We start from the raw sequence: 26,224 nt of genomic DNA, 5'->3' as shown, positions 1-26,224 counted from the left end.
TGCTTTACTCTGAACCAAGAGTCAGAACTAAATGTGGAGAAACAGCGTTCAGTTTGTATGCACCACATACTTGGAGCAAACTCCCAGAAATCTACAAGTCTGCAACAAGGTATTTTAAATCAAAGCTGAAGACCTTTCCGTTTGTCGCTGCCTTTCACTGAGTTTTCTTTTTTCTTTTAGTAATATCTTCTGTTTCCACTGTATAATACTGTAGGTGTTTCCTATCAGGTTAATAGGTAGGTGAGTAAAGCTTTTTGAATTGCCTTGTTATGCGCTGTACAAATAAACTTTCCTTGCCTGTGTGTGTGTGTCATATCAAATCACCCTCTGAAGGCTCACATAGGTCCAGATGTAACAAGGAATACTAACAATGCCTAAATCCCTAGACTAAACACACACACACACACACACACACACACACACACACACACACACAGTATATAAACAACCCCCCATTCCCACAGAACTCATGATGGCTCAAACACACATACTCCGTCCCCCACAATGCAATGCAGCAGCTGTGTTTTCCATGCAGGGTTCCCTTTGATAACTTATTCATGGGCTGAAAGAAAGACGCCACATGGCTCTGTACCAATGGGACAACGTCAATTTACTGTTTGGACAGAAAGAGAGAGACAGACCGACAGACAGACAAGGATAGGAGGTAGATGTAGAGAAGAGGATGGTAACAAGACAGAGAGACGGGAGGAGGGGCAGATGGAGATGACAAAGAGAGTGACAGAGACAAGGAAAGGTAGAGAGAAACAGATGAAAGAAACACGGGCAGAGAGAGTGAGCGAAAGTGAAAGTATTTTCCGTCATAGAAAGCATATTTGTGGCACTGTAGTGTGTGGAGTACTGTCCCGCTCTATTAGACACGCACACACGCACACACAGAGATACCAGCTTCCAATCACTGCTGGAGCTTAATTAGTGCCTACAGGCATTGGGCAGAGAGGAGGGTGAGAGAAAAGAGAGAGAGAGTGAAGAGGGGGAGAGAATAGACTGAGGGAGAAAGAGAAGAGGGGAGAGAGCAAAGGGGGAGAGAGAGAAGAGGGGGGAGAGAAGAGAGGGAGATAGAAGAGAGAGAGGGAGATAGAAGAGAGGGAGTGAGAAAAGAGGGGTAGAGAGAGAGAGAAGTGAGGGAGAGCAAGAGAGAGACAAGTTCACCTCAGTCAATACCATGCATATAGATTCCTCACATGAATGGAGAGCAGGAGAGACGGAGAACATCATGTACATATTGTTCATCTGGATTATGCTATGTGTATATAGGTAGATATCTTAGATTTTTGCCGATCCCTGACATGTTTCTATTTACTGTTTGATTTATTTTCTCCTTGCTCTCAATGTTCAACCCTCTTTTTCTCTTCCTGAACGCAACAAAAACAATGGAGCTTGCAAAAAAAAAAAATATTTCACCCACTTCGTTACACCTGTGAAGTGACAATAAAGTTGTTTCTGATTCTGAACATCAGAGACGAATACTCAGAATAAGATTCCGCTGTGCCTATTGTACATGCGTTCAAATGTATGTGTAAGTTTACCTGCATTATTACAATGTCTATCTATCAATAATATACTGTATCTATAGATACAGTATATTATAGTGGATATAATAGTATATTCGAATATCCATAGTATATAGTATATCCATAGTATGGATATACTACTGATAGATACATAAACATATATATTTATGTATCTATCAACTATCAGTAGTATATCCATACAGTATATCTATATAATGCATCTATAGCATCTATCTGCCTATCTGCAGTATAGTACATTCATCCATCATTGTTCACCAATTTGATACATTTCCATTGTGTCCATCTATCTCTTAATCCATCTATCAATCTCTCTCTCTAAGGTAAGTTAATACCCTGAACAATTATCAAACAGCAACATGGGATTAGAGTGATAAGAGAACAAAGACATGCACCGACAGTAACAAAAATAACAAGAAAGCAACACTCCTAGCATCAAAATCAGTTAATGTGCCTACTCATGAAAAGGGCCACATCCTGGATCTTGTGTTGTCATTTGGCTTATCTGTTTCCGTCACAAATGTTACTCCAACTTGCATTTCCGACCACTCATCCATCTTTTTCACCGTCACAATTCCCTGTTCTGTAAAAAACACTATTGCACTTACTCGCCGCACGCGTACTATCGACTCCTCAACTCCCTCACACTTCTCTCTCAGTTTTGATGAGCTGGTGCCAACTGCCCTGGCCCCAACTCATTCTTCCAACCCAGATACACTTCTCGACATTTTTAACTCCACATGCACTACTATTTTAGATTCCATTGCCCCTTTTAAAAATAAACGCCCCAAAACCCTCTCTGAACCATGGCTAAACGAATCCACTCGCACCCTACGACGCATCTGCAGGCGCGCTGAGCGAAAATGGCTCACAGACAAACTCCACATCTCCCTTGAAATATTTCGAAACTCCCTCTCCGACTACCACAAAGCAGTAAAAGCTGCAAAATCAGAATACATCTCCAGTCTAATCACTAATAACTGCCATAACCCCCAGGTTCTATTTAATATCTTAAACTCCTTCACAAATCCACGTGACGATCCTCTCATTCCTCCCTCATCCACTCTCTGTGCTGATTTTTTAGTTTTCTTCACAGATAAAATCTCAACCCTCAGATCCGCTCATACCCCCCATACTTCTGATCCAGTGCCTTCTCCATGCCCCCCCGCTAACACCTTAGATAATTTCACGCCAATAACCTTGACCTCCCTCACTGACATAATTATGCATCTTCGACCCACAAATTGCCCTTCAGACTGCATACCTTCCCGGCTCCTAAAGGAGGTCTCCGGTACTGTCGGCCCAAGCATCCTCACTTTAATTAATAGTTGCCTCACCTCTGGATGTGTCCCAGCTGCTTTTAGGAACGCTGTTGTTAACCCGTTAATTAAAAAGAAAAATCTCGATCCATCAATCCTGTCAAATTTTAGGCCAATTTCTCAGCTACCGTTTTTATCTAAGGTTCTGGAAAAAGTAGTTTACGCACAATTACAATCATTCCTACTCACCCATAACCTACACGAAAAATTTCTTCAGGCTTCAAAAAAGGCCACAGCACGGAGACAGCTCTCCTCAAAGTTTTTAATGATTTGATTTTAACAGTTGACAATGGTAACCCTGCCATCCTTGTGCTCCTCGACTTATCTGCTGCATTTGACACAATAGACCACCAAATTCTTTTAAATAGGCTCCAACATCACATCGGTATCACTGGCTTAGCCCTAACCTGGTTCGAGTCATACCTCTCAAACAGAACCTTCTCTGTTCATTTGGGCGATTTCTCCTCACCTAGCGCCCCCCTTACTTGTGGGGTCCCCCAAGGTTCCATCTTAGGCCCACTCCTGTTCCTCTTATACATGTTGCCTCTAGGGTCCATATTTGAAAAACACAACATATCATTCCACTCCTATGCCGATGATATCCAAATTTACTTACCCATACAAACAAACTCCGCCAACTCTTTCCAGTCATTACTTGGATGTCTACATGACATTAAATCATGGATGAACGATAACTTTCTTACTCTCAACGACAATAAAACAGAAATTCTACTATTTGGCCATATCCCACCCTGCAATATCCCGGATACCGTCACCCCTCTTATTCGCCCATCTGCCAAAAATCTTGGTGCAACCCTTGATAGCTCATTCAAATTTAATCAACACATCTATCCTTCCTATCTAAAACTCTCGAACGTGCTGTCTTTAAACAACTGTCCTCCTATCTCCACCAGAACAACCTCCTGGACTCCAACCAGTCTGGGTTCAAAGTGGGTCACTCGACAGAGACTGCCCTCCTGGCAGTGACGGAGTCGCTCCATGCCGCTAGAGCGAACTCTCTCTCCTCCGTGCTGATACTCCTGGACCTGTCTGCAGCGTTCGACACGGTGAACCATCAGATCCTCCTCTCCACCCTCGAGGGGATGGGTGTCTCAGGCTCTGCACTCTCCCTGTTTGCATCCTACCTGACGGGTCGCTCCTACCAGGTGATGCTGAGAGGGTCTGTGTCAGAACCACACAGGCTCACAACTGGGGTTCCCCAAGGCTCGGTTCTGGGTCCTCTTCTTTTCTCTCTCTACACTACATCTCTGGGTGCTGTCATCCACTCCCATGGCTTTTCCTACCACTGCTATGCCGATGACACCCAGCTAATCCTCTCATTCCCCCCCTCTGATACCCAGGTGGAGGCACGCATTGCTGCTTGTCTGGCTGACATCTCGGAGTGGATGTCGACAAACCACCTGAAGCTCAACCTGGACAAGACCGAGCTGATGTTCCTCCCGGGGAAGGGCTGTCCGCACCGAGACATGGCCATCACCATTGATAATGCTGTGGTGACCTCAACTCGGACTGCAAAGAATCTGGGTGTGACCCTGGACGATCAACTGACGTTCTCAAGAAACATCGCATCAGTGACGAGGTCCTGCAGATTCCTGCTCTACAACATCAGGAGGATTCGTCCCTTCCTCACGGAGAAGGCAGCCCAGGTGCTCATCCAGGCTCTCGTTATCTCCCGCCTGGACTACTGCAACTCCCTCCTTGCTGGTGCTCCGGCATCTGCCATCAAACCTCTGGAGCTTGTTCAGAAAGCTGCGGCTCGTCTGGTGTTCAACCGCCCCAAGTTCTCCCACACAACCATCCTTCTCCGCTCTCTACACTGGCTCCCCGTAGCGGCTCGCATCCAGTTCAAAACCCTGGTGCTAGCCTATAGGGCAGTGAAAGGAACAGCTCCTTCCTACCTCCGGGCTATGGTCGATGCCTACACCCCTGCCCGACCACTTCGGTCTGCCACCTCGGGGCGACTGATTGCCTCGTCACTCAAGGGTCCTTCTGGCCGATCCACACGGTCACGACTCTTTTCTGTTCTGGCCCCACAGTGGTGGAATGAACTTCCCACTGATGTTAGGACAGCAGAGTCACTGCCCATATTTCGCCGCAGGCTGAAAACTCACCTCTTCAGGAAACACTACCCTTCCTCCCTGCCTGACCTACTTGTTGTTAACTAGTTGTACGAACGCTTGTTTTCTATTGCTGTATTGTTTATTGGATTATTGGATCTTGTTTAGTCGATATACTTATTTGTTTTAGCTCATGCTCATTTGATTTAGCTATTTTGTCTCATCTGTTTAAGGAAATAGGTAGCTGATATATTGCACTTTTACCTTAGCGCTAGGTATACTCTTGGTTGCTTGTTTATGCAGAAAATGCACTAAAGACTTCTGGTGATTAGTAGTTTTCGTTCCCTACCTATGTTGAATACACTTATTGTAAGTCGCTTTGGATAAAAGCGTCTGCTAAATGACTGTAATGTAATGTAATGTAATGTAATCAGCTCCGTGGTTAAAACCAGCTTCTTTCAGTTAAGGCTTCTGGCCAAGATTAAGCCTTACCTCCCTCGCCACCAACTGGAAATGGCTATCCATGCCTTCATTTCTTCTAGATTAGATTACTGCAACTCTCTATACACCGGTTTGGATCACACATCACTCAGACGCCTTCAATTAGTACAAAACGCTGCCGCCCGCCTCCTTACAGGTACAAGAAGGCGTGAGCATATTACCCCTGTCCTTGCCTCTCTACATTGGCTCCCCGTGAATTTTAGAATAGATTTTAAGGTCTTTTTATTTATCTATAAATCAATAAATGGGCTCGCTCCATCCTACCTCTCCGCACTTATAAAACCATATGTCCCAACCAGGGAATTGAGGTCTGCTGAACATTTTTTTCTGGAAGTTCCAACCAGAAAATTTAAAAAGACTAGGGGTGACCGCTCTTTCACGGCCCCGCGACTCTGGAACAGCCTGCCCCTCCACATCCGATCCCCCCAATCGATCGGTGCTTTCAAGGCCAAACTTAAAACCCATCTCTTTTCCCTCGCTTTTAATAGCATCTAATTTCCATGTATGTAATGTAACCTCCACTTATACGTATTTCTGTTTGTGTTTGTCTTTTAAAAGTGTCTTCCTTTGTTGCTCCTAAATATTTTGTGAACTGTTTTTAAATTTGCCTGTACAGCACTTTGGTTCAGCTTTGCCTGTTTGTAAATGTGCTATATAAATAAAGCTTGATTTGATTTGATTTGAAAATGGCATCGCAAGATACAGATGCAAGGAGAGTTAAGTAAGTAGCAGGCAGTGTGGAGGGTGACTGAGTAGCACACAGATTGAGAGGGTGTAGTCAGGAAATGAGGTGAAGTCTACAGTCTGAAAACGAATAGAATACGCACATCACTTCATTGAGGTGCTGGGTTGGAAAGTAATATGAAGAAAAAGAATAGACAACGTTTCGAGCCAAGGCTCTTCATCGGGTCAAACTCGAGATGTATGTACCTCACCCACTTAAATAGACACCCACAGGTTATTTTTCTTTCTTTTTCTTCGAAGTCTACAGTCTCCCATCCCAATGAACTCAAAAACAACCACTCTCCTCTGAGCACCAAACACTGAGAATTATTTGCAGATGCAGCCTTAAAGATAAATACGTAGCATCCAGGCATACTGACAATGAGGAATCGTGTTCGTAACTGAACATAGCTGTAATGGCTTAGCTAACTCCTAATAGCTTTGCCTTGCGGCCACTTGCAGATGATACATCGTGTCGGGGCTATCTGAATATTCAGGACGACGGTGAGAAGCACATACTCAGGGATTTCGGAGCCCGCTATTTCTCACGGCCTGCGGGCATCGATTAGCTTGTATCTCACGGATGCGTCTCATCTGGCTTCGGATATACTACATCTCTCACTCTCTCCCTGGATGTCTGACTCAGCCGCTGATCCCACCTCTGTGTTATCTTTCAGAGGACTTTGAGTCGGGGTGGGCGGTAATGACCAGAAGACCCACGCAGGAGTACTTGGAGTGGTGTCTGCGAGGAGGTCATGTAGATGACTTTGGCCTGCTCGGATGAGATGAGATTTGTAATAGGGAGCGGCCGGGGCAGGTAGAGGGATCAACACAGCTCAGAAGTTAAAAGTGGGTCATATTGCTGTGAGAAAAGATGGGAAGCATTAAGACCTCAGCAGAAACTATTTGGCTGAACACAGGGGTTGGAAGGAGGGCCTCATATGGAAAAATAATAATAATTTCCACCAAAATTGTTTTCAGTTTAATGTGTTTGGCACAGTAACACAACAGTAAAAGTGAAATCAAAATGCTGATAATGATAAAACCATAAAAGAAGCGGATGAACACACATTTTACAGGCGAGATTTTAAAACTAATTAAGGCATTTATGGAAACATTTGAGTTCAAAGCAAACAAAACGGACGACAACCAAAAGAAAATAAACAAAATAAAGTCAGCCAATTAAAGACAGGGTCCCCACACATTTTTAGCAATGAATTTCCAAAACTTTTCCAAAACTATTCCAGAATATTTAGCCCAATTTCCAGGCCTATATAACAATCATTCAGCACAATAATGTGTCTCTTACTCCTATGTAGAATGCCCAAAGATAGGCAGTGTAGCAAAAATAAAGCATAGAATATAGAATAGTACAATTTCATTCAAAATTTCGTGCAAAATTAGGGCATAGCTCACTGGAAGACTCATTATGGCATCCGTATGACTTATTTTATTTAAATAATATATGCCATCACACAGCCCGTTCGGCGAAAAACGACTTATGTTACATATTTCGTGTAATGTTATACATGTTTATGAAAATGTTTTGTATTAACAAAATCAATAGCCAAAAACAATGCATAGCCAAATATTTTTCCAGGACCCTTGATAAATTCCAGGACCTTTGATCAATTCCCAAACTTTTCCAGTACTGGATTATTTTTTTTTCAATTTCAAAATATTTCCAGGAATTTCATGACCGTGGGGACCCTGTAAAGATGATCACAGCGTGGGAAAAGGCAGCTTATTCACTGCAGTATTTTAGAGCACTGCTAAGATTTGAAGAAGACTACAATTTCTACCACTGAGCTAATCTCTCAAGACAGATTCATTCTGCTAGCAGCAGAATCTGTCAGCACCACCGCCTTAAACATGTAATGTTGTTGCAAGTAGGAATAAACACAGAAGCACCCGGGAGGAAGTAGACTATGAAAGGGGAGGGGATTATGGAATGGGTTCCCAGATTGCCACTGAGTTAATAGAGCCTGCCTGCTTGCTCAGGGGAGACATTTTATTTTGATCTAAGTCGCTCTGGATGTAAGTTAGATGTTAAGATCATCTGGATAAGAGCGCCTGCAAAATGCCTAAATTGTAATTGATCTTCAGGCAGTACCACTTGTCAACCAGTCATGCAAACCCAGACACAGCATCTAAATGTCTCAATAGAAGAGAAGGTAAACCAAACACGTGTGTTACGTTACCACATTTGTTATTCAAGAACATTGGGCCTCATTCACCAACCATTCTTAAGAAATGTCTTCTAATTATTTTATTAAAATCAATTAAAAAATGATTGATCAGCTTAATTAACTGTTGCATCCCTATTCCATTTAGTAAGCACCTATTCTTATTTGGTTACAACAGCACTGTTATTCGAGTAAAAAAAAAAAAAAAAAAACATTTTTTATAAGACCTTTCTGCGAGCCAGTATTTCTTGCAGGCTGCACTGGGTAGAAGTCTTGTGAATTGAATTTACAGTCAATAACTCAACATAATCTGCTCAAAATGAACAGCAGCTGTGGATTCTCTTTCACTGTCAATTCTGTGAAGATGTATTGACGTTTAACCAGGTGTTCTCATTCAGAACGACTTGAAAAAAAGAGGCTAAATGAAACGGAGCCTAAAGGTACGTGAGAAAGACGTGCATGTATTTCTAATTTATTACTATAAAGTATGTTATTACTATGGGGTCTCTACAGCCAATTCGGAGTATTTTTTGGCATCTTTGTGCATTCCTGTGTGTGTGAGTGCAATGTATTAGCTTGTGTGAGGAAATGCATAAATGCATGATCTGCCACAATAAGAGAGGTCACTGAATAATGTGTGTGCACGCATGCGCACATTGCACACGTATGGCCGAGCTAGTGCAGTGAAAATTATTTTGCTTTTTTGTGTTATTTTCTTCTCCTGGCCTTGTCAGGAGAGCAGCATTAAAAAGGTTTGTTGTTGGCCAATAGGGATGGGACGATAATTGTTATTTTTAGAATTAGCTTTTGTTGAGCTGCAAATTCAGTACCACTTAAACCCTCTATACTTCATAAAATGGACCTGTAAAGAGCGCATTTGGTACACTCTTATTTCACTCTAAACAAATCGATTCGCCAAACATAGCAGATCTATTGTCCCATCCCTTCTGCCCAAATACTTTCAGGAATAAACTGAATAGAAGGAAATTGAAAGGAAATTGAAGATGGCGTGTGTAAAGAGCCCTGCATCACTCCAGATGCTCTGCATGTGCAGTACGCATCTATTTTTGAAACGGTTACCTGGGGAGGAGAGAGGCCCGACCCCCTCCCTCTGTCTCCAAGGCTTTGAGCACCCGCTTTCATTGTATTACACCCCACACCCCCCTCACATTCACCTTCTCTCTTCCTCTCCGTCTATCTATCCATTGTTCCATCTGTGCGTGTGTGTGTGTGTGTGTGTGTGTGTGTGTGTGTGTGTGTGTGTGTGTGTGTGTGTGTGTGTGTGTGTGTGTGTGTGTGTGTGAAAGTTAGGGTGTGTTCCAAGCCAAAGTGGTATCTACCATTTCCTCCCCGTCAGGCAGTAACCTTGTACTGTATCTCCATATTTCATCTTTTAATATTATTATTTTTTCATAAATGAATGCCCTACTCTTTACTCTCTACTCTACTTTGTGCTATGATAGTGTCGCACCATCTACAACCTCACAACGTGTTTTGAGCTTATACATATCTGCTATTCTGGCAATTGTTTGAAAGAAAAATTACATTTTTTTGTAAAAGTTTACCGATAATGACAAGCCCAAAATAGGGACATCAGGTTGAAAGTGGTTAAGTCTGTCTGTGGGTTTTTTAACAATTAAAAATATTAACAAGACCTTGTGACTGAATAATAACTGCATTGGAACACCGGTTATTTTTTTCCATTTGTTGAAAAGTAATGGTTTTGCACATGCAAAAGTTTTCCGTCCAACAGCAACAATTTGTTCCTCCCTTTGATAGTGAAGCAGTGAAAAATATATATAAATATATATGAAAAGAGAGCGAGAGAGAGATGAGAAAGACAGCAAGAGTAGAGTGTGAGAAGAGATAGCAAGGAGATGTAGTGAGTGACACACAGAGAGAGAGATAATAAGAAAATTAGGTGAGAATGAAGTGAAAGAGAAGGAAATGTTTGACAAAAGGGCTCCAGAGATGCAGTGAGTGAGAGGAAGACAGCCAAAAACTATGTGTGAAAGAAATAGAGAGAGAGAGTAGGAAAGAGAGAGGAGCGACCCTGTCAGCATGTTTCCCTCTGCTTTACTCTTACAGATTATACAGCTTTCAGCACGTCAGCATGCACTTAGACTAAACATCCCCTAAAGCACGCGTACACACACACACGCACACACACACACAGTCCTTAAATATCTCCTTGACACTGCAGCTCATCGACAGCAGGGGCTCTGCTGATAAGAAGGAAGAAAGGAAGATGAACTAAGGCACAAATCCACTGCCGACTCACTCACTAACACACACACACACACACACACACACACACACACACACACACACACACTGGCCAACACTGAAATAGACATGCATGCACACAACCCGACAGGCAAATACAATACATGCACGCACACAGCGCTACAGTACATGCAAATAAACAGTTACATGCACACACACACATACAAAAGGAAGTTATTGTAACACTCTGCACAAATCTTAAACACGCACGCACGCACGCACGCACGCACGCACGCACGCACGCACGCACGCACGCACGCACGCACGCACGCACGCACGCACGCACGCACGCACGCACGCACGCACGCACGCACGCACTGTGCCTGCAGATCAGCCATGGGGCTGCAATGTACAGTTTGTGATTCTCAGCAGGCTTTTTTTCCAGTGTCAAGGCAGGGTCACACACACACACACACACACACACACACACACACAGACTCACGCCACACAAACAAACATGCAAACTAGCTGATAGAAATGTTCCATGTCTTCAGAGCAGCTCTACTGCAGACTTAGCAACTGACACAGGAGCAGATTTTGTGCCTTTGCTGAATATGCAGCTACACTGCTGTTCCACCCCCTCAAGGAGCTGTCAGCACTACTGCAGGATAGATGAAGCCAGCGTGTGTGCGTGTGTGCGTGTGTGCGTGTGTGTGTGACATAACAGTTCTTGAATGTACATCTTGCATTTTCAATAACGATAATCCAATATATCAGCTTTACAATATATCGTCCTGATGTTCGCATTTTGTACTGTAACGGTACATATGGTAATCAGCTGCTAAGGATACCAGATTTGTTTTTTTTTCCTGCAATTTACTTCAAATTCGTTTTCAAAATACATAATGCATATTGTTGATAAAGATGTTAATTTCATGTTCCATACAATTCCATATGTATTCTAATGCAAAAACAACTAGAAAAAGTGCTCCTAGGAGCACAGGTCTCCGCCAGGTCAGGTACGTTATTGTGGCCTCCTGGTGGCGCTATAATAAGCCAATGTGAAAAGGGTGCCATTTCTTCTTAGGCCTTTCAGGGCAATCGGACACTGCATTCATGATTTGAGGCATTTTGTTCAAAAAAAAAATTGTGCTAAATTAGACCTATTAGACTATAACAGGCCAATGTGAAAAGGGTGGAATTTCTTCCTCGGCCTAGTGGGAATGTGCGTGTGAAATTTCACGGAAATCGCAAGCTGCGTTCATGATTTGAGGCATTTTGTTCAAAACGGACCAATCCTGCAAACTTTGGAAGCCAACCTTAGCCAATGAGGATGGAATCTGGGAAATCGGACAGATCCGGGTTGATCACATGACTATAGAGATACTGTGTACCGATTTGCATGACGTTTGGATAAAATCTGTAGGAGTAATATAAAAAAAATGGGTTTTGCACAAATCGGCCTCCTGGTGGCGCTATGACAGGCCCATGTGAACATGGGGTTCTGAATTGGCATCCAGGGAGTGTGTGTGCACAGTTTCGCAGCGACCGGGCCAACGGTGCCGGAGATTAGCTGCTCACAGACAGATGGACACACGGACACACTGACGGACAGGGTGCAAAACATACTCTCTCGCCATGCCTTTCGGCCTGGCGGAGACAATAAGAAACAAAATAGGGAGAATGATAAATGCCTGCTTAGAATGAAAAGCATGTGCATAGATAGTGGAAACTAATGCCTTTTAGGATACAGTTAACTAAATTAAATTATGGATATCGGAATCTTTGAGCAAGAGAAAACAAATCTGTTGATATTGGCCTATGTAATATTTTGTTCTCCAAAATATTGGAATCAGTATCGGCAAAAAGAAAATCCATATTGGACGACCTCTAATTACCAAGGTCTGAGCATTTGGACATACTGCCAAGATGCTAGATGTCAACAAACTCAAGCAAACTGATAAAGTATTAAAAAAATAATAATCTCGTTCATAATTTCTGATTACACTGAAACCGTCAAGAGCAGTAACTGGGCAATAAATGATTTTTCCCTATTCCCTTAAAATGCCAAATAATGAAAACAAAAACAGTCAGTTGGTTTCCATCCCAAATAATCAAAAAAGCTTACATTGAGCCATTAACCAAAGATATCAAGCTGTCAACAGCCAGTGTCTCTTGGGAGATAGGAGATCGATAGATGTCTTCATCAAAATTTCATCACATTGGATAGGTGCCCCACTGCCTACTGCCCACATCTCTGCGCTTTATTACACAATATCAAAAAGAAAAAATGTGTTTCCTTTTGGCCAAATCCCATATAATAGAAAGATGATACAGCTTTAACAGCCTGGTCTATAGGAGATTGTTCAGCTTCAAGATTAGAAGATTTATGGAAAATCCAGGTGAGCTCCAAATTAGAATTTTGGGGCATCTAAAAAAGTAAGCTAATTATTTCCACTATTCCACATGGAAAAGCTTATATTTCTTGAAACATCCCATTCAGACTGAGCTTTTTCAGAAGTGCTGGTGTGCAGCATTTCATTATTTTCTATGGAACGGCTTACTCCGGTGGTTCAGATGCTCTCTGCCCTCCAAGTGACTCACCAGGTTTCTTTTTTTTTTGCATGCTTAAATGTAAAAAAACTTTCCACTTTTTATATTTTAGCAAGAACAAAAGTTGCAAGATGGTGGAGAAGCTGACTCACTCTGTATCCAAATCCCTGAAATTTGTATACGGTTTACAGATTTTCCGTTATGTATAGGCTATGTTCAGCACACAAGCTGAGTCTCCTCTGATGTCAGTTTCAAATCATGTCTATTTAATGTGACGATCTCATCATTTATCATTGCTTTACTTCCATTAATGCTGGAGTCACAAATTACAGTATCTGTTATGTGGCATACTGTAAATACAAGTATTCACTCTGTTGCTTTGATGTAACATTTACAGTTCACTTGGCTTTTCATTTAAAAAGCAGATATTGTGTTTGTTAATGGTGAAATGGACTCACGATTTCTGTAGGGTGCTTCACACACTGCTCATTATTGATGAGCAGTCTATGAAACTGCTCTGGCAATTATAAAGATTATTTTGACAAAATTAAGTACAAATAGTCTTGTGAGTCATGTGACAATAACCATTAAAAAGGGTACTCCACACCGTTTGCCTGTGGAGTGGTCCTATTTCATACAAAAAATCATAATGTCTGTGTTTGACTATGGTGATGTGATGTACATGCATGCTTCAATCTTCACACTTAAGCCTCTCGATGCAGTCTACCACAGTGCCCTACGTTTTATCACTGGTGATGATCATCTCACCCATCGCTGTATTTTATATGATAAAGTGGGTTGGCCTTCTCTCGCAGTACGTAGAGAGCAGCATTGTATGTTTTTTTAATGTATTTATTTATAAGGCCTTGTGTGGTAAGCTTCCTCTGTACCTATCTTCGCTTTTAGAGCCAAAGGTTACTGTACATGCAACACGTTCACAATCACACATTAGATATACCAGTCCACGGAAGAGCAGTGAACAAGGAAAGACTGCTTTCATGTATTATGCTCCACACAAATGTAACAAACTTCAGGACTCTCTGAAACTGGAGCGATTGGTCTCAATAGAAACATTTAGGGTACTTCTTGAGGACACATTGCATGTAACACTATATTTATTTATTTATCTGTGATGATCGTAATTTGATTCAAATGTTTGTTATGGTTTTTCATTATGTATGTATTTCATTTGTTTTAGATGCTGTTATCAGGGCGTCCTTGAAAAAGAGAGCTTGCTCTCAATGGGCTCCCCTGAATAAATAAAGGAAAAAGAAAGAAGTACGTACGTACGTACGTGCGTGCGTGCGTGCGTGCGTGCGTGCGTGCGTGCGTGCGTGCGTGCGTGCGTGCGTGCGTGCGTGCGTGCGTGCGTGCGTGCGTGCGTGCGTGCGTGCGTGCGCGCGTGCGTGCGTGTGTGCGCCACATGCCTATTTCCAAGAGGATCCTTTGGTGTTACTGTTTCAATAAATTCCTTATACTTGTATAAATGTTAAAATAAATTACTTAATAATAATAGCTCAGATGTATATAGAGCTTTTCCAAAGTCGCTTTACATAAAAGAAAATGAACTTATACTTAAATGTCCAAGCATATACAGTAAAAGAAAAAAAGAAAAAAAAATCTGTGGGCAAATCCAACATCTCATTAAAAATACTGAATTTCACTGTTTTATTTTAAGGACCACAATCGGATATGAAGCAATACTTTCTACTACACATTTCCCCTTAATGATCTCTTTTTACTTGCCGGTAACGTTTCTTGGCTAACACTTGTCCTTGGGATATATGTTTTGGACAAATCCAGTTCACTTCATTAGGTTGCAGAAAGAGTGCACTACACATAATATGTGAAGTTTCCAGCAGGGCCGAGATATCATCCTGAGCCTTTTAATCAATGATGGAAAGTAACTACCGTAAGTACATTTACTCAAGTACCACAATCGGATATGAAGCAATACTTTCTACTACACATTTCACCTTAATGATCTCTTTTTACTTGCCGGTAACGTTTCTTGGCTAACACTTGTCCTTGGGATATACAGTATGTTTTGGACAAATCCAGTTCACTTCATTAGGTTGCAGAAAGAGTGCACTACACATAATATGTGAAGTTTCCAGCAGGGCCGGGATATCATCCTGAGCCTTTTAATCAATGATGGAAAGTAACTACTGTAAGTACAATTACTCAAGTACTGCACTTAAGAACAATTTTGAGGTATTTTAACTTTACTGGAGTACCGTACTTCCAATTTTCAATAATTAGTGTGGTTGCCCTAACAGGGCAACCAGACTATAGTACTCTACCAGTATAAGAACAGTATAAGTATAACATGCACAGTATACAATACATTGCTGCTATGCTCAGGCACCTTAGTTTAGTTTTTTTTTAGTTTTTTATTATCTCAGGTAATTTGTAAATATGTAGATAACTTGTCTGGCCTTCTGTTGCTCTCTTGTTTTGATCTCCTTCCCACTTGCCCCCCACCCTCTTCTTCTCCCCCCCCCCCCCTCTTCTTTCTATGGAAACTAACGTTGCGATGGGAACGATGTACAAAAAAGAATTTCACCCACTTTTTTACCTTGTAAACCTGTGATGTGACAATAAAAACTGATTCTGATTCTACCTACTTTATTTATAGATAAACTTTATTTCAAACCGCTATTCCTCCCAAAGTTTTTATTCCCCAATTTAGTGCCATATGTCAAAATGACCGGCTTCACCGGGAATTGTGCGCTTGTATTTTGCTAAGAGATTGGTTACATAGTTTAATTGATATTGATTTATTAGTGCATTACATTTCCCTATCCACTTTAATGGGAAAATGAAAAAACTCGATTTTCAAAAATAATTAAACCATTCGGCCTCATGGTGGCGCTATAACAACCCACTTTACGTTTTGGCCTATAACTCTTGAACCGTAGGTCGCAGAATAAAAATTTGTTCCCCTAGAGTCCATGGGTCATAACGCAACTCCCCATATAGGCCACGCCCATTTGCGTCAGGATAGATTTTCCGCCATTTTGAATTTTCTTTAAAACACACTTTTAGCTCCTCCCCCCACATATTTTGTCCAAATTTCACAAAAATCGGTACACGTGATCTCTGGACCCATGCGATAAACATCTCCAAACGGAATTTTGATAGTCCATACGGCTCTTCCATAAATGGCTTCCAAAATTAGCGGGAGGGGCCTGTTTTACAAAAAAAAAGTTACATTTGCAGATTTTGATTATTATTACAAAACCACTTCAGACCTATATACGTATATACTTTGGCAATTTGAAAATAGCCGATCTACAAGCTCACAACGTGTCGTTTTGCGGCGCGTTGTGAGCTTCTAGATCTGCTATTTTCAAAGGATTTTTATACATTTGAAAACTTGTGAAGTGGGACCTTTTGCACAATGAGTACTTTTTACTTTAAATATATTTTGATCCGAAAACTTTTACTCATGTAAGTTTTGAATACCGAACCTGTACTAGTTGTAACAGACTATTTCTACAATAGGGTATTGATACTTTTACTTAAGTAAAAAAATAAGAGTACTTTTCCCATCACTGCTTATAATCTTGTCTATGTAGTCTCAGGATTCTCAGTCCATGTACGAATTAAAAAAAAAGAAAAATCCACAACATTTCCAGTTAAATTCCCTCTTATCTGTATTGCATGTCATCTCTCACTGTACTGTCACTGGAAGCAAACATTTCTTTACAGAAATCGATCGCTACATCAGTTTAAAAAATATATATATGTTTGCAACATGTGAAAATCAATAAATATAGGGCATAAGTGGTTAACCCATGGAGACCTGAAGCCGATTCTACAAATGTCTTCTAAATCCCAACAGTATTCTGAAAAAAGTTTCTATATCAGTGGTGCTCAAACTTTTTCATGTCAAGGACCCCCAAAATTATATGTATTTGGCCGCCGACCCCCATCTCAAAATATTTTGTTCCAGGGACCCCCAGAAGCAAAGATTTTAGTTAAAAATGTTCGCTTTAAAATATATAAAAAATGTGCACACAAAAATAGCAGATCTACAAGCTCGTAGTGCGGCACTCGGTGCCGCGCTGCGAGCTTGTAGATCTGCTATTTTTGAATAGCCAAAGTGTAAAAAAATGCTTTTCAGCTCAAACCAAAAAATGACACAGATGCGTTCCAGGTCTCAATGGGTTAAAGAAGAAAGTAGAGTGGTCATGGTTTCAAACCCCACAGCAGCCTCAAAGTGCCCTTGACCAAGTCGCCTCCCTGTTCACTATACATGGTAAGCTGCTCATATCTGGAGCATGAGCTATACCGTATAACTGCAAGACGCTCATCGTTGCTGTCGGGCAGAAACCTCGTATCTCCATAGTTTCAGTTTTCGGGGAGGCTTGCTACTGAATCCTGCCGGAGACCCTCCTCCTTATGCTGTCCCTGTCTCAGTTTACCTCCCCTCTGCCTCAATAACAAAAACTATGAAGGGAGAGGTTGAAAAATAAATAGAGCGTATAAAGTATATTAAGTGAAGGAGTGCTGTAGAGCTTGGTGTGTGCGTGTGTGTGTGTGTGTGTGTGTGTGTGTAGTCAGGCAGTAATGGTGGGGACCCCTGTGTGTTGTGTGAAAATATATACTACTGGTCTCTAAAGGTCCCATTGGCTATTGCCTATATATGTCTATTCCCTGTAGAGTCACAGTACGTAAACTCTATCAGTCACACACACATAGCAGGGCCGTTGAAAACTACATTATTCAGTGCTCAGTGTTCCCCAAGCTGTGGAATTACTCGGAACCTAACCGTGACCCAGAAAACACACAAACACACACACACATGCGCAAAACATATTGTGTCCTCAGACTCACACAAAAATGTGCATGCACACACACAGACAAAATAGATATGAGCACACACACACACACAGTCACAATATGTACAGACAACCTCACACACTCATGAGCCAACACGCATGTATGCATTCACGTAAACAGAGTTATGTATTCACATTCAGGCGCACACACACACAAACTCATTATTCAGCGACCTGAGCAATTGTGACCTGAGCTATTGTGCATGCATTCAACTCATCTCTCTCTCTCTCACACACACACACACACACACACACACACAATTCAGTGACCTCAACTAGTGTGACAGAACATACATTTACATCACCCCAACTACCCACACACACACACACACAGCCCTCATTCTAACAATAGCCCGTAAACACAAAGCATGATGAATGTCACTGCCGTCTCCTGTACTTCATCATTCTCCCCGCTCTCTTCCATTTCACTCCAGCAGTGCATCAGTAACAACTTTTCACTGTCGCTAACGAGTTCCATCAATGAACATCTTTAAGCATCAACCAATATTTTAGAGTCCATTCATTCCAGTAAATGTATTGAACAATGTGAACTAGGATAAGTGGAAATAATGCAGCAACTATTAGGGATATTAATAATTAACCGTTTAACTCTTAACCGAGTTAAGATCAGTTAAGCGGTTAAATGTAATTTTATTTATTGATGTTTGGGTGCAACAGTTCCTTTTTCCTCTAGAGTGATGCCAAATTACAAAGCTGCAAACTGCTTTATGATTGCTGCCGTATACAAGTTACACATTGCACACTTGAGGACAGTATGTAGTAAAACGCTGTTTGACAACATACTGTAATTATGATATGAAAATATTTTAGCTTTGCGTCGATAGACATTGCGTGGTTTGATAACTGTCACTGCGTTCATACTAGTGGCAACAAAGCGACAGGCTGCAGGTCATTTTCAATGGAAGCCAGTAACACAAAGCGATGCCCGACACATCGTTGCATGACAGCGTGGTGCGCTACTAATTAGAGTTGAGCTGTCTTCAACCTATTGCTCCAATGACAAGGTGAATTGTCAAAGTCATCACATGTCTTTGGTTCACCATTTTCATTCGCCGACTCTCTCCCCACAATTCCTGCTCCGTTCTGTAAATGTTCCCTGTGCTATTTAACCGTAACCTTCGCAGTGTGCCTTGAACAACACTTAAATAGCGACTCCGCAGCAATGCATAAACTGTGTGCCAAGTGTGACCATTCTGTAGCTTTGCTGCTGCTAGTGTGATGATCGCAGAATGAGGCAATTGCGTACTATGCACGATGACATGCAGCACAGCCGCTTTATCAGATTGTGACAGCAAACCTCTTCAGTTTGTGTAGGATATTCTTTTTTCCTACTCACCAAAGACCCTAGAAACTATATCAAAGAATATTTTGTCGCTGTCGGGTGAAAACCATGTCCAAAACTGTACGTTTTTATTATAATTTAAAAAAAGCTTGTAGGTTGCCTATTTTCACCACTTTTGTGCGACACACGACACTTGTATGATGAAGTAGGGCATTCAGTTACCAAAAATATATATATATAATTAAACATATTGATATGGAAATACAAGGTTTCTGCCCGACAGCAACGATTTATTTATTTGTTCAAAATGTTGAACAAATAATTCCATACTGATGGGATTATGTACTGCTATACAAAGCACTGCTGGTAGTACCTTTGTGTTGCTGCTGGACCTGTCCACAGAGTCCTTCTCTCGCTTCTTCTCCTCCTTTTTCTTCTCCCGTTCCTTCTGTGGAGTGAAAGATACATGTCATTATTGACACATACTGTTGGTGGATATGAGCATGCATTAAGACACAATGCATCGCTACACGTTAAGAAAACGGACGGCCCAATCATCTTTTACTTATACAGTGAAGTACTTTACATGCATACTTAATACACATTTCTATTCCACCGAAAAAATACCAACTTGCCTGCATTATGCATGTACATGTCAATATGAAGTCTCTTCATAACAGCACTTAAACAACTTCAAAATGTTGTAAACTAATACTTAGTAGACCGGGGTCAGCTCTGTACTTGTTCCGCTGTTTTTGTCCCTCAACACCAAATCTCTTTGCCAAATACAGCTGATCTACAAGCTTTGTAAGCTTGTAGATTTGCTATTTTCAATGAATGTAACCCAAGAATAGTGATTCTGGCGTTTAAGCGATTCTGTGGAAGTGGTCAAGGCCTGGACGGACATGCCGTGGTTTTATTGGTTGTTGCTTGGTTGCCAGGGTGACATTACGACTCATCGACGTACGGGCTCTGGCCAAGTCCGCTGCACATAGACTTTGTTGTCACAGTGACACCAAGTTGCTGTGGTGAATTAATTGAACAAAACCCAAATCCTATTTTTAGAAGTAGGGGACTGCCACTCCTCCGCGAACCCCCTCCACTACACCCCTGGTCGTACACCGGTGACGCTACAGGCAATAATAGCCGATCAACAAGCTCGCATCGCATTGCGGTGTGACGTGTTGTGTGCTTGTAGAGCGGGTATTTTCGGTGAGCAACACCGTTGTACAACGAGAATAAATCAGGCTTCAGTCAGATGGAACACCATGACAATGACATGCTGACACAATTCAGTAGGCCTACAGGAACATATAGAGAGAAGGGGGGAAGGGGAGACAGGAAAGAAGTGATTGGGAGGGAGAGAGAGACACAGAGAGAGGTACAGGATCCCCACTAAGGAAGAGCTGTATCAGGCTCTGTATGAGGCACCCATAGGCAAAAAAAAAAGAAGTCAAAGTGTAGGCATTGTACGTCTGTTGCACAAGCAAAACTTTCAGTAAGATTCTTACTGAAAGTTCTTCAGGAGCAGTTAAAGGCTAGTGTCTTGCTCGAGGACACATGACATGAAACCAGAAGGAGCTGGGGATTGAAAGAGGTATACTTCTAGTTCCTGGCCACTCCAGTGTCACTCCAGTGCCGCCCCCTAAGAAATGAGGACTACTAGGGGTGAGGTCTCTGACGAGGTGGATCTAATTTCCCCCAAAATCGATTAATTTATTAAACACTGTTTTAAATCATTTACCAAATCCATTAGTTTGAAAACTGTTGCACCCCTAATTCTTTGTAACAGTACTTGTGGCCTATTTAGATAGATGCTAACCATGTCATCAAGATGTATGCCATGTCATCAAGATGTATGCTTGTCAACAGATGCCATGTTATTATTGTTGTTTTGATTCTTAGACCGAGGTTTGATGGCTACCTGCTATCCATTAAAATCACATTTTATGTTGTTTTTTTATGAGCATACAGTACATTAACTGTCGGTGGTTTCCCGACAGCCTGCTGTCCACTAGTATTATAGCTTACTGCCCTTCTGCGCACAGTGCCTTGCAATAAACACAGACAAACACAACCCACTCAGACATGCAACGTTTGCACAGTGCCATGGTGGTGAAACAAACTTGCCACATTTTGGATTAATTCATGATTCACAACATGATTTACAACATGAAACAGGGACCAATAAAAGATCAGTCAATTAATTGATCTTATCATAGCAGTAGAGTGAAGGATAAAGCCAAGTCGTCAGCTTCAGATACACTCATATCACAGCTCAAACTTGTATAACATGTTACAACAGCAATCATCATTTTGCAATGAGCAAGTTGCTACAATCTGTAAAAATCCGTTTTTGGAACCGATGTGGATATAAGCACTAGGGGTGTGCCGATACACTAATTTCACCAAACGATACGATACGATATTTGGCTCACAACTTCGATACGATTTCGATACAATACGCACTTTTTTATTATGAAAATATATGGGGGAGAGAAAATGCAAACAAATAATTCTGTTTTTGCGCAAACTTGTAGCTTTTCAGCTACAATAGCCGTTTTGAATCCAAATAGGGCAATAATGTGACACCTGACCCGAAAAAAAACAACATGTTGTCACCCTTTTCACCTCGGGGCTGTTTTCAAGCCTGATTATTATTGTAAAAAAAGAATTTAAAAAAATCCGATATTTTTTTTCCCCAAAACGATACATATCGTCACGAAAACGTATCGCGATATATCGCGGGACAATATATCGGCACACCCCTAATAAGCACAGTAACTGTCACATGGAGAGTTTGGATCAAAGAAGTGATGGAACAACTTGGTGACACATTGCAAACAAGTAGTCAGTTAGTTGGCATCATGAAACAGCAAACATTTGAATATTTAATTATATTATAAAATAAATATTATATGGTAATAATAATATAATAAATAAATAAAAAATGCCTGCCTACATGTACTTGTGTCTCTGGCACTATTTACTTGGTCCTGTCCAGTATGTTCGAGTAGCCTACTTTGTCTGTAATCCTGCATTAGGGGATAACCGTTTCATGTTGGGTGCTTTCTGATACTGTCTCTTGCTTCAATGTCATTGTTAATGCTGTTTGGCTTACAATGCATTCACAGTGAATTCATAATGTGTAGGCTAATTGGAGGACTGATGCAATGTCTGTGGACATAAGGTCGAGGGTTCCTGCTGCGTTGGCTGTGTTGTGAGCCAAGCACTCAGTCAAACAGGCTAGGTTTATGGTGGTCCCATACTGCAAGATATAACACTTTAGCTATAGTACGCAAAGCCTGGAGTCCAGCAAACATGGAACTGTGCACTCTCTTCTTCTCTATAAGTCTAGTTGTGCTCCTGCTCAAAAAAGCACGGCCTGTCACATGACCAATGGATCCCTGAATGTGACCGTCTGTGCAGCATGCACACCATTTGAGTCTATTTACTTCCTCAATACGGAAACAAACTATTGGAAAACCAACCACAAAGCAGAGCACAAAACAGCACATCACCACAGCAGACAAAAGCAGTCAGTCACACACATCTCACACACACACACACCTCACACACACACACACACACACACACACGACCCAGCCTGCTCTTTACGAACACACAAGGACTTGGCTGAATGAACTATATTTTCTCTTTGTGCACTGTGTGCTCAGAGACTGAATATCATCCATGAATCAATGAGAGAAAGGAACTGTAAGGGATTCAGTTGGATTCGGACACATGAAGGAGAGAAGAGCAGTGAGAAACAACAACAACAGCAACACTGTGGTGCGTTGTGCGTCAGTGCTCGCTCGTGTGTGCCGACTTGCACCTCCTGATTTCTCATCAGCCTCCAGTCCAGGGAACAAGGGGAATAGGAAGAAGGGGTAACCTTGGATGACTTCTGCCAAGAACAGGCGCAGGGGGCGGAGACGGCAAGAAGAGAGAAAAGAAAGTAAGGACCAAAAAGAGGGGGGGGGGGAAAGGGTCAATTAAGAGAGCCAGAAAGAGAAGACAAAGAAAACGAGAGCAAATAAAAAGCGACAGAGACAAATAAAGATGAAATGGTATAGTACTACTAGTAGCCTACAGCGTGTCAGACAGGGGAGGACAGTCGGAGAGAAAGGAGAGGTAATTAGACAAATGAAGGCGGAATCTCTGTGCCGCCGTGGTTTAGAAAGACAAGGTCGCATCACAGCCTCAAGGCTAGAGAACACACTGCAAAAGTGTGTTAATTAGTTAACTTAACTCTGACAGTGTAAAAATGTTATGAAACATTCAGGAGTCGCACACAAACAATATACCAAACGATAAATATATAAACACAGTCACGCCACAGACACAACACATACATGTACAAAACATGCTTGCACATTGCAACACATTCTCACATTTAATATAGCATACATAGACACTAAAACAGATTCACTCATCAACAGCACCATAACATGCACTCACACAGCACCACAACCACATACAGAATCCGGCCCCCATTTACGAAACATCCATAGGAAAAGAATCCTGGGCACACACGCTCATTTCCACGCAAACTCTGCATTTAACAATTTGGATGTGAGCGGAGGCTACAGTACGATCAAATCTCAACATAGGTTTTTGAGTCAGCACGGTTTGCAGATTTACAGTGCAGCACAGTAAATCTGGCTGAGTCAGAGAATTGTTATTAGACCATATATTCTGACTGGCGTATGCAGCCACATACAGTATTCATCTCTTAAAATACATTACAGTATGTGTGTAGCATGCAAAATATTCTATTTTGTAAAGGCCTACATCGATTATGAGTCATATATCACAGACTAAGACCCCAACAGGTACGAACCTCCAATACAGTTGCACACACACGTAGCTATAGTACACCGTCATTCATCATTATAGGAAACCACTTCAATACATTTTAAAAAATGCTTTTTTACACTCAGTGTTAATGTAACATCCCGGACTTTGCTGTGAACGTACAGTATACAGTAATTGCATTGTCGGTAAAGCAGTCACTGAACTGCATAGTTCTGATGCTGATACTGAAGAGGCAAGAAAGAGAGAGAGAGATAATACAAACCCAGTTTTACATTGGTGCCTTGCAAATTATAGTACAATTACTGCACAGAAAAATCCTCTGTTCATTTAACAGAGAGAGTGTAAGAATGGAACCAAATGGACCTTTACAGGTCCATGTGGGTTCATTCTTACAGGTACAGTAAATGAACACTGAACATTTTACTGTTTGGGGGAAGTGGTGGAGGAAACGCATGCGTTTGAAACCTGCTCATGCATTTTGTCTCCTTTCTCGACCTCTTTTTAAGGGCATGTACAAGCGTGGTGGTCGAACCTAGAGATCGGAGATGATTTGTGGGTTATGTCCGGGTAGCTCAGTCGGTCCACAAGGTCATGGGTTTGATCCCGGGCACCGGCAACTCGTACGAGTGTGCGTATATATGTATGAGTAGAACAGCTTGTGTGCGGCAAGTTGTGCGGTAAGTACTGGGAGCTGATGGTAGGTGTGGCGCTCCACCTCAGCAATCCATCTCCCAGGGGTCACTCTAGCCTAGCGCATTGTAACGGGGATAGACTCCCGCGTTCTCGGCTGATACCGACAATAAGCCCCTCGACCTACTTACTTACGTTATATTATCAGCTGGGATAACCCTCTCCCTCAAAAACTGCCCTTGAGCGTGGTACCTAAACGCCAGCTGCTACATTGAGCAGCACTGGAAGACTGCAGTTGTACTCAGCAGCTCCCAGGTGTGTGTGTGTGTGTGTGTGTGTGTGTGTGTGTGTGTGTGTGTGTGTGTGTGTGTGTGTGTGTGTTTGTTTTACTGCTGTGAACACCTGTGCACGGTTGAATTTACTTGAATCAGAGTTTTAAAAAATTGTCAAAAAGATAAATTAAGCTCTGTGTAGGGCTGTTAGCGAAACACTGCTAGCTGCTCTGTTTGAAAGCAAGCAGCCCAGGAAAAATGATTTTTCGGAGAAACTGAGTTTGCATCATCTTGAACATCGATTCCTCCCAAAGCAGACACACAAAGACACAGAGCCTCCACAAACACACACACACACACACACACACACACACACACACACACACACGCACGCACACACACACGCACACTCACTCTCTCTCTCTCTCTCCCCGTCTCTCTCTTTCTCCGCATCTTGAATTTCCTTTCAAACCGCCTGAAGGCAGAAACTTGCTGTGCTGCTTTCTGAAGGCACAAGGAATCTTTTCCACAGTTTTTTCATCTCTCGCTCGCTCTCCCTCTGTATTACTCTTCAACTTAGCTGAAGGCAGAAACTCTCTAAGTGCTGCTTCGCGAGGGCACAGCTAAGGAATCTTTTGGTCTGTTTTTTTAATCTCTCTCTCTCTCTCTCTCTCTCTCTCTCGGCTGTTAAGGCATCAAAAGCAGTGTGCAGCAGCCGTTGCCTGTGGTTATGTTGCTGGTGAAGGAGGGTTTCGTACAGCAGAGAACAAGAATCCCTACACTTGTTCCGTTGACACCTTTAGTTTTTTTTTTGGCTACCATTTCCCGTCCAAACTTCCTCCTGTTCTGACTTTGATGTCGCTGCTGCAGATGCCAACGCAGCACTTAGAGGAGACAGATGGACCATGGACGAGGATAAAGAGAAAGAGAGAGAAAGAGATAGGGAAAGATGGATGAAGAGAAGAAGGAACGGAAGGAGCAAGGGAAGGAGAGTGGATAGAAAGAAAGAGGGGGAAGGAGAGTTAGCTAGAAATAGAAAGACAGGATATAAACAAATGAGAGAGGAAAAAGAGAGGGGTTGGGAAGGAAGGAATGAAAGAGGTACATATGAAAAGATAGAGGAATGGTGTAACAGAGAGAAAGAAAGAGAGAGAGAGAGAGAGAGAGAGAGAGAGAGAGAGAGAGAGAGAAGGGGGAGAGAGGGAGTGGGAGAGAAGG

The 26,224-nt window shown here is 42.0% G+C and overlaps 1 protein-coding gene across 6 annotated transcripts in view; it reads right to left on the bottom strand.

The window, feature by feature from the left end:
- Window positions 1–26,224, bottom strand: part of LOC308101034 (stromal membrane-associated protein 1-like) — a 117,406-nt gene that overhangs the window by 51,078 nt on the left and 40,104 nt on the right. For 4 of the 6 annotated variants that reach the window (XM_080450318.1, XM_080450317.1, XM_080450319.1 and 1 more), the window contains exon 5: window positions 19,660–19,734. In XM_080450318.1, the coding sequence (XP_080306444.1) occupies window positions 19,660–19,734 (75 nt within the window). The remainder of the gene's footprint in view (window positions 1–19,659; window positions 19,735–26,224) is intronic. The other 2 variants (XM_080450321.1, XM_080450322.1) reach the window with 1 other exon arrangement.

The sequence above is a fragment of the Gymnoscopelus braueri genome (assembly GCF_963280865.1).
Source record: "Gymnoscopelus braueri genome assembly, chromosome: 14".
In the NCBI taxonomy this organism is placed as follows: Eukaryota; Metazoa; Chordata; class Actinopteri; order Myctophiformes; family Myctophidae; genus Gymnoscopelus; species Gymnoscopelus braueri.
Note: the sequence above shows the minus strand (reverse complement) of the source record. Positions and strands in the feature narration are given on the sequence as shown.